The sequence below is a fragment of the Stegastes partitus genome, unplaced genomic scaffold, assembly GCF_000690725.1.
Source record: "Stegastes partitus isolate 25-593 unplaced genomic scaffold, Stegastes_partitus-1.0.2 Scaffold1984, whole genome shotgun sequence".
Lineage (NCBI taxonomy): Eukaryota > Metazoa > Chordata > Actinopteri > Pomacentridae > Stegastes > Stegastes partitus.
The window spans coordinates 76,001-85,808 of NW_007579715.1; the positions used below are offsets into that span (position 1 = coordinate 76,001).

A 9,808-nucleotide genomic window follows, 5' to 3' on the forward strand; every position below is an offset into this window, starting at 1 on the left:
GGCGGCGGCTGACCCACATTCAGCCGACACACTGGGACTGCAGCCACGGAGCAGCGCCGGGTTCACATCCACACGGCAGGAGCTCACCTTGTTTGTAGATGGGAGGCTTCTTGTAGATGTTGCTGCCGTTTTCTGAAAGAGAGAAAGAAAAGCCCACTTCAGCCGCTCCTCCATAAAGACCCGTTTGTGAAGCTGGTAGAACCGTCTGAAGGCTTAGCTCTGAACCCAGCAGCGCGTCTGAAAGGTGTGTCACTGGTAAAAGAACTGTCAGAACTGCACCATGTATCAGCTGGTTTGGGTTTTCCACTGTCTGATGGTTCCTGAATGCATCACGAGTCAGAGGAAGTGAGCAGCTCTGAGCTGTTTCATCAGCATCACTTCCTTCTACGGGTCTCATTTTAAACAAAACAGAACCATGTGCACCAGACTCTGCGTGAACATAAAACCTGCTGGATCAATAGATAAAAGCAGCACGGCCCAGAAGCAGCGTGGAGAGGAACCGGCTGTTGGAAGCTCAGATGGTGAAGCATGAAGGTGTGACAGGAAGGAGGCGGGACTTTACCGGGCCTGTGGAAGTGCTGCACGCTGCTCTTGGTACCAGACGGCTGTGTGTTGGGTGTGTTTGGCGGGTTTGGTGTCTGTGGCGTTGACGGGGTGTGTGTGCTGTGTGTTCTGCTGGTCTGGACGGTGGAACCAGGCGAAGAACCTCCAGGAGATCGATTCTCCAGCCACTCCCTGGACTCCTTGGACAGGTTCTGGTAACGCAGACAGGCAGAAGATCAGAGCTCTGCTTAGCGCCAACACTCCTCAGTGACCTATATGAGCTCAGAGAGAACCATGAGAACCACCCGTAGAACCCGTAGGACTTCCTCATCTACCACCAGGACCTCCTAAAGGATGAATACAACCACCTGAGGGACCAGTGAAACCTCCCCAGTGACCACTAAAACCACTGAGACATGTGGGGAACCTCCTTCGTTACCAATAGCACCTCCTAAAACGCCAGGAGAACCCCCTCAGCAACCAACAGAACCACCCCGTGACCACTACACCCACCTGCAGGACTCCCACCAGCATATCCTAGATAAAACATCTCAAGAACTTCCTAAACTGTGACTAGAACCACCCTGAAAAGTCCTGAAGCCTCTGAGCACCAGTGGGACCTCCTAGAAGAGCTCTTTAATTATGACCACTAGAAACTCATGAAGGTCTGCAGCAGCGTCCTGAACGACCAGAAGAACTAGAACTACGTTTAGGAGACTGAGACCCTCCTCGGTGACCAGTACACCTGCAGAAACCTGATCTACAACCACAACGATCCCCTGAAGAAACGCTAGAATCTCTGTGATGACTATCAGACTTCCAGAATGTCCTGAAGGTTGTTTAGAACCCCCTGAATGACCCCCAGAACCTCCCTCTTCGGTAACCGTTAGGAACAAACCGCTAGCACCACCTTAGAACCCGTACTAGCAAGAACTCCAACAATAAAACCATCTAGACCCCTGGAAGCTCCTCAATGTCCACTTCAACACCGAGGTCAACAGAACCTCATCAGGTGAACAACTGAAAGGACTCATAGAACCACTTGGTGCCGGTCCACAAGGTAAACGCATAAATTGCTGCAGACCAGGAGCCAGAACGAGCTTCATAAGAGCTCACAGAACAACGGGATGATTCAGAGCGAACCGGCAGAGATGTGTCGAAGATCTAATAATAAACCAACGCCCACGCCGGAGTCGGAGATCTGCTTCTGCCACGAAGCTGCAGGCTCTCATTAGACCACATTTCTACGGCGCGTTCGATTTACGGACCAACAGGGTGAACGTGAACCATCACAACGTACACTTTAAGCTGAAGAACATGTGAGGAGGGCGAACGGGGACTTACCTCTGGGGAGGGAGGAGGCGAGATGGAGCGAGGAGACAAGGACCTCTGGAGGAAGAGAGCATTAAAAGAGATTAAACACTGCTGACCTGATTTTAGGATTTTCTACTTACTCTTCATTCTTAAAAACTGACGTGGCTCAGCAGGCTGCCTGAGCAGACAAACTCAGGGAACAAATGCCCGTGAGGAGGTGTAGATGCTCCTCGTCCGTCCTGTTCAGACCAACCGGTCAGCTCAGATGGAACCCCAGCCCCTACCCTCACCTCGCCTTACTCCAAGTCTGCACCGTGAAATTGAACCATTTACGGTCTAATGCGACCACAGAACCAGCTCCAGTACCACCAGCACACACTCGGGCTCAGCTGTGCTAACGAGCTGTCGGCGCTCTAAGCGGCAGATTGATGTCCTCGTTAGCAGCCAGACGCACAACTAACCAACCGGCAAACCAGCGGCGGGCAGACCAGGCAGCCGGCGTCACGCTGGCCGGTTCCTCCTGATGCCCAGGATGTCCCAGACACACAGAGAAGAAACAAACGTCCCTCTGAGACGCTGTGGAACCAGAGGACCCATAAAACCCTGAGTTACTGCACATTGTGTCAACAAACCTGGTGAGGAGCTGGTTTAGTCTGACCTGCTTCAGAAGAATTCACTGAACAGTTCATTACTAGCATTAACACAAAACCATCTACAGCCACCAGGAGAACACTTCAGCTGACCCAAACCCCCCAAAAGAACCCACAGCATCCTGTGACGACTACTAGAACCTCCTAAAACACCTGAAGAACTTCCTTAAATGTGACTTCATAAAGCCCCTGAAGGACCCTTAGAACCCCCCGAGTCTCCACGTCCCTTCTGTTCTTCACTCTGTTGAAACTACCTCACAGACCCGCAGAACCTTCTGAAGGACCACAAGAGCCTCTTTGAACATCTATAAGAGCACCCCAGTTAGGACCACCAGAACCTCTGACATGACCATCAGAACCCAAATAAGCGCTAAAAGCCCTGCGATGATCTCCAGATTATTAGAGGACTCCTGTGACTCCCTAACTGACGACATTAACCACCAAAAATATGACTAGAACCACGTCATGATCCACAGAGCACCCTCAGTGGCCGTAAGAACATCTGAAAGGCTGATGGGAACCACTTAACAGAGCCACAGAACCTCCTCTGTGATAACTAGAACTACCTAAAGCATGACTAGAACCACCTTAAGGGCTCCTAGAACATCCTCGGTGGCCACTAGAACACCTGAACTAATGTTGGGAAACACCTAAAAATGCCATAGAAAGACAAGAACATGACTAGAACCACCGTAGGAGCCCAAGAACCTCCTCAGTACTCATCTGAACATCTAAAAGGATGAAGACGGTTTGACTAGAACCTCCTCTGTGATAATTAGAACTACCTAAAGCATGACTAGAACCACCTTAAGGGCTCCTAGAACATCCTTAGTGACCACTAGAACACCTGAAAGGATGATGGGAACCACTTAACAGAGCCACAGAACCTCCTTACTGATAACAAGAACTTTCAAGAACATGACTAAAACAACTTTAAGGGTTCCTAGAACATCCTCAGTACTGATCAGAACATCTCATAGAATGAAGACGGATTGACTAGAACCCTAGAACCGCCTCTGTGATAACTAGAACTCCCTAAAGCATGACTAGAACCCCTCAGGAGCCCTACAACGTCCTCGGTGACCACTAGAACATCCCAAACCAACACACTACAAACAGTGACGACGCTGTGGATGGATGACCCGACGTATTTTACATAAAACCTGTTACTGGGAGAACGCCGGAGACTGGGAGCATCCCTGTAACCATGGCAACAGGGATGCTGACGCTGCCTGAGAAGCTACGGGTAGAAGCAGGACGTGGTCGTCACCTCCAGAGGGCTGTAGCTGTAGTGAGGCTGGTAGATCATCAGGTCGGGCCTCTCTATGTCCAGGATGGCTTTGTCTCTGGGCAGCGCCGCCAGGTCCTTGTAGCCGATGACGCCGTCCTCCACCCGGGCCTGGAGACGGAACCCAGGAGATCACAGATTACCGCTCTGACTAATCTGAACACTAACACAGGTCCATGTGGGCCGGCGTCTCACCACGATGGCAGCAGCCGGCGATCCGGGAACGCTGGTTCCTCTGAGGGACAACACGCTGCCTGGAGACGTCTGGGCCAGCTGCTGCTCACACAATAAGGGACACACAATCACACACAGACACACACATTGTGGTGCTCGGGCCTTTCTGAGCACCGTCGGTGACGTAGCACTAACTCAGGCCTCTGAAAGCTGAACACCAGCAGCACCGACCTGGACCTGAGCGCCACGTCTGTGAGGACCAGACTAGACGTCCTGGTGTTATAAAAACGTCTCCAAAAAGTGTCTTCAACATGTCCCCACCCTCTAACAACGTCCTCCATCACCACAGTGTCCACACTTTACAGTCACTTCTGAACTCTAGGCAGTCTTCAGGTATCTTTAGAAAGACATCCCACTAATGTCCCCACCTTCAAAAACGTCTTCTCTATCTAGAAATGTCCTCACGTCCCAACAAAGCAGAAACCACCAAGCAGCCTATTGAAACGTCCCCAAGTGAGGACCAGGCTGGACGTCTCCACCTCCAGGACGTTTTAGTTTTACGTCACTGGAAACGAACCTGAAACGTCTTTTCTGCTCCCAGTTTAACATATTGGTGCTAAACACAGAAACCTGCGAGACACCCAGTAAAGAGAAGTCACATGACCTTACCTTGGGCATCATCCTGGCTGCTGATTGGTCAGTTCCTGAGAGACACAGACACAAAGGAACCGTGAGTGAAGCAGAGCGAGGCATCATGGGAAATGTACCCAACACTCCGTCTCCTCTCGGAGCCATTAATCAATTAATCAGACGTCATTTACAGCGACTGTCACACGAGTCAGAGACGATTTAAACACACGGGATGGAGGCGAACCGCAGCCTCAGGAACCAATCAGCACGCTCTGACTGATCAGCTGATCGGTGGATTTATATACAGACCTTAAGAACATTTTAGTATGAATGCAGCCATGTTGGTCGGAACTATTCAGTATTTGTTAAAACCCAGTATTTACAGTTTTGGTCTGTTTTACAGCTTTTAAAACGCTTTACTGTTGTTTTATAGGTGTCCTGTGTTTTGTTAAATTACAGAAAATATGTAATAAAATCAGACAAAGTCAGAATGAACATGTGAGTGGTGGTCCGTCCTTCATGTGTGGCTGGAAGATTTTTCTAAACTGGATTTAAATCATCCAAACTGTGATGATTTCACTGATAAATAAAAGAATAATTAAACGTTTTAAGGACTGAAAAATGAAAACTAATTTCCTCTGCTTTCTTGAATTACAGATAAAAGTTAAAAACATTACAGAAACAGAGTTGGCTGTAAATCAAAGCGTAAATATGAAATTAGAAATGAAAAAATTAACTAAACTGTAAATAATCACCTCAAAAATCTGCTTTTTAAAAATACTAATTGGTTCTATTGCTGTCAGACGTCTGTGACGACAACAAGCACCGTCAGCGCTTCCTGAAACCATCGACAGTCCAGAACTCTGAAATGACGTGAAACCAATAAGCGATGAATCGATTGATCGCTGCGGCTCTGAACCAATGAGGCGCCTCCTTCTGCCTCATGCTGGTCCTGAATGCAGGAACTCTGAGTCTGGATGCCGGCTCTCCTGCGTCGTCGCTGGTCCTGGAACAGCGACTGTGTGCTGAACAGATGACTCAGGATCAGCTGACAGAACAACACGACTGAAATCTGCTGCGGAGGCGTTCCACACCAGAGCCCTGTGGAGAGCAGAGTTACGCCCACGGCCTCGGGCAGCAGCGCAACCCTGTGCGCTGGAGGCTCTTCATGGGCCACCACCTATATCACATTTACTGCAGCAGGGGCTGTTAACGGACGTAGCTTCAGCATCTGAAGCTCTCAAGCTGCTTCTTTCTCACAGCCAGCAGGGGGCGACTCCATCGGCCGCCAAGAGTCCGAATAAACGAGAAAATGACCCGACTTCAGGTAACATTTCCCTGAAGAGTTCAGGTGTCAGGTCTCCTTCAACACAGTGGTCCTCAAACTGTTTGAGCCTCGACCTCTAAGACAGCATCAGTTTGTGTTCGTGACCCCCAGTTTGAACTTCTAGCATCTCATGAGTCATAACGCTGTTGTTAAGACGTTAAAAATGAATGTGTTGACTCCACAGATTCATCTTTTTACATTAACTTCCTTTTAAATGAATGAATGAATTTATTTCAAACAAATGAACAGAAAAAAGTATAAAAACAAAGTAACTAATAAAATAATAACAATAATAATAATAATAATAATATGGCATAATCACATCATAATATTAACAAGTTCAAAAAAGGACTGGGAGGAAGTAAACACTTTTATTTTGACAGTCCTGATACTATATTTATATATATATATACTAATATTTACTACTAATATATAGTAGTAGTTATCTGATAAATGTAGGCTTTATTTATTTATGTTTACAATGCTCTGGCGACCCCCCTGGAATAATCTTGGGACCTCCATGGGGGTCCCGCCCCCCAGTTTGAGAACCACTGCTCTAGCAGATGTTTGAGCCGGAGATGTTTTGAAGCCAGAGGACCTGTGAGGAACATTCTGACATGTTCACGCCATAGCAGCTATGTCGGCTAGCCTTTGTGCTAAGCTAAGCTAACCAATGAACATAAAGGCTTTGTGGTGGCATCGCTGCGTGTGCGCGCCCAGACGTTGACGCGACCCCGGCTACGCGCGGCTCTGCTGCAGCTGCCGGGTTGCCAGTTCTGCTTTGTGTGATGCGACACAAAGAGATTGTTCCAGAGTCGGCGGCTTTTTGTGCGACGCGCACACGCAGCGCGGCATCATGGGTAACGTTGGGTCAGCCAGGGTGTTGTTACCTCAGAGAGAAAAAGGGATCATGTCTGTTTGTCTTCAGGCCTCGGCAGCCCGATCAGCACCTGGAACACAGCGACAGCAGAAAACGTGGAGTTCAGAAAGTCCTGAAACAGACGATTCATGTGGAGAAGTGTTGAACATCTCCTCCTTCAGCTCTGATCAGTAAATGACCTCAAATACATGAAGATACCAAAGCCCAGAACATCAATAAATCTGTTGCATCAGGGACACGATCACATGTTTATGTTACCGTCCAGAAGCACTTTTATAATTCAAGATGATTTCTTTATTTATGACCGCATTACATATTGTTTTTATTTAATTTTAAGTTGTTTTGTTTTTCTTAAAGAAACATGAATTAACACAGATACACTCCTTTGATTTATAGTAATAATAATAATAATAATAATAATAATATCACATCTGCTGCATCAGGTTTTATCTTTTTTTAATTTTTTTTTTAAATTTTAAAGCAGCAGGTTTTTAAAGTTGAGATTGTTTCATAAAAGTCACTTCAATCATTCCTGTATTGGTTTTTTATGTATTTTTAGTATTTTTTATAAATCAGCACAGATTCACTTCCTGTTTTGCTTTAATCACTTGTTTTCGCTGCATATATGCTCATTTCTGATTCATTTCTGGAGAAGTTTGTGGACAAATGCTCATATTTTGGCGCTAAACGTGAACATGGTAAATATTTCTAGAAGAAAAACAGCCATTTTTGAGCTATTTTAACCGTTTTGTCTTTTATTTTTGTCGACATTTCTCTTGTGTGTCACTAAACATATAAATAATACAGATTTTATTTTCAGGATTCGACCGACTGGCCTAGAAATGCTAGCTGCTAGCTTGGCAATGCTAACTACAGCTAGCTACTGAGCTACGAATGCTGGAAAGACGCCACTTTTATAATCATCTTTACTTTTTAGAGTCTGCGTATTTGTTTTTGATCAAACTAAACTGAATAAACTTGCTGGCAGTGAACTGATGGAACTCTTTAATCAAGTCGTCTGTAAATGATTCTGTAGTTCTGCTGCTGATCGGTGCGTCGGGCAGGTTGGGCCTCCGGCATCGATCAGCGCTGCAGCTCAGAGTCGCTGGATGAATAATTCATGTGTTCGCAGCTGAAAGAAAACCTCCGTCTGGCCTCAAACTCCACCACAAACGTCCAGATGAACTCCTGCTCATTGCTTAACTTCAGGAGCGACTCCTGCAACGATAATTTGGCTCAAACAGTCGAGGAAACTTTACCCGTGACGTTATGGTTATTTGAAGCGTTGATTCTTTACTGTTAGCCCACTGGTACATTCTCAGACATGTCCTGTTTATTTAATGAAAGTCCAAGATTAATACGGTCATATATATATAAGTACACATTTATATAATCAGTCCTAATTAAGAGCTAAACAGGTGTTGGTTCTGTAACAACACACAGATTCTGACAATTACAAAAATAAATCAATTAAAGAATAAATACAATAAAAGATAAATAATGTGGCAACATAAAGCGATATTAATCATAAATGAGTCCATAAAAGAAAAGGCTGATAAAAGTAGAAATACAAATAAATACAATAAGAAAATTAATAATTATTTATCTTTAAAATATTTTTTACATTTATGTTTTGTTTTTTTATTTTTAAATTTAACATTTTTTTTTAAATGTCGCCATAAAAGCAATAGAAATATGTGCAGAAAAATGTGCATATTTCCTTTGCTTTTAAGGCGACATTATTAAAAAATAATAATAAAAATGAAAAAAAAACCACATTAATTAAAAAAAAAAAAATGTAAAAATAGAAATGCATTTTAAAAATTATTTTTTAAAAATGTAAAAATGACAAAATAAATCCAAAAACGATCAAATAAATCATTATTTTTCTGATTTTCTTCATTGGTCTTTATATTTCCACTTTTCTTTTGTTCCTCTCACTGCTCCATATGAACTGTGAGTCAGTTGGACTCCACTGAGCTTCAGTGTTTTATTCATTCTCTCTGACAGTCAGACTCCTTCTTCATCTCATTTCTCTGTTGGAAGCTCTGGTTGGTTCAACATCTGCTGTGTACAGCTGACAGAACATCTGGAAGCCCGTCCAGGACTTTGCTGGTGTCCATTACAGACTTTATAACCTCTGTGCTGTTACTCTGTTCTGGACTGAACCATATTTTACTCATTGTTAGTTCTGGAGAACCAGAGCCAGTCGGGAGGTTTCTGGACCACCGACACCAGGAGGAACACGTTCACCTCCCTAAAGCTGCTGAAGGAGAAACGAAGCCTTGAAGGTCAGAACAGGACCGAGAGGTCCGAGTCCGTCTCTGGAGGCAGATTGGTTACAGTCCGGCGGCTCCTGGTGATCAATAACCCGATCGATCGGCTGGATCAGGTGTCAGGGCTGGACGGTGCGTTCACTGTCCGTCCGACTGAACACCGTCACTCAGTCAGACAGCGATTTGGAAGTAGATCACCAGGACCGGAGGGTCCGATTATACCAAACATGAACGTTAGAGGAGCTCCACTCACATGTTCTGGTCCGGTCGGGTCTCTCCTCTCAGCTCACCAGCCTCCTGCCAGAAAACCACAGAGACAGACGCAGTCAGAAACGGATCAGCGGGACGGGTCCGATCAACCGGCCTCCACGTCAGCGCTCACAGGTAGCGTCTGATCTCAGGTGAGCGGAGCTAAAGATAGAACCGCAGCTGGTCCAGAACCTGGAGCAGCTGATGGGGTTCTGACACCTCTGAAGTTCTGCTGCCTCTATTTTCAGATCCACGTTTTAGCTCCTCAGCTGCCACGAGACAAACGGATCTGACGCTTAAATCTGCCGGAAACGGACCGTCCTGTTGTTACTACAGACAGTGAACGCACCACAGACCGTCCTGCAGTTACAACAGACAGTGAACGCACCACAGCCTGCTACTACGGACAGTGAACGCACCACAGACCGTCCTGCTGTTACTACAGACAGTGAAGGCACCACAGACATGAATCAGTCA

The 9,808-nt window shown here is 45.9% G+C and overlaps 1 protein-coding gene across 1 annotated transcript in view; it reads right to left on the reverse strand.

Annotated features, from left to right (window-relative positions):
• The window catches only part of LOC103373455 (dematin-like), a 15,895-nt gene extending 6,485 nt beyond the window's left edge, over positions 1-9,410 (reverse strand). Inside the window, exons 1-8 of the mRNA XM_008303345.1 lie at positions 9,336-9,410; positions 6,817-6,876; positions 4,639-4,673; positions 3,991-4,071; positions 3,778-3,906; positions 1,888-1,932; positions 563-755; positions 88-132 (exon numbers count right to left, since the gene is read on the reverse strand). Coding sequence (XP_008301567.1) covers positions 88-132; positions 563-755; positions 1,888-1,932; positions 3,778-3,906; positions 3,991-4,071; positions 4,639-4,650 — 505 coding nt within the window. The 5' untranslated portion in view covers positions 4,651-4,673; positions 6,817-6,876; positions 9,336-9,410. The remainder of the gene's footprint in view (positions 1-87; positions 133-562; positions 756-1,887; positions 1,933-3,777; positions 3,907-3,990; positions 4,072-4,638; positions 4,674-6,816; positions 6,877-9,335) is intronic.
• Between the last annotated feature and the right edge of the window lie 398 nt (positions 9,411-9,808).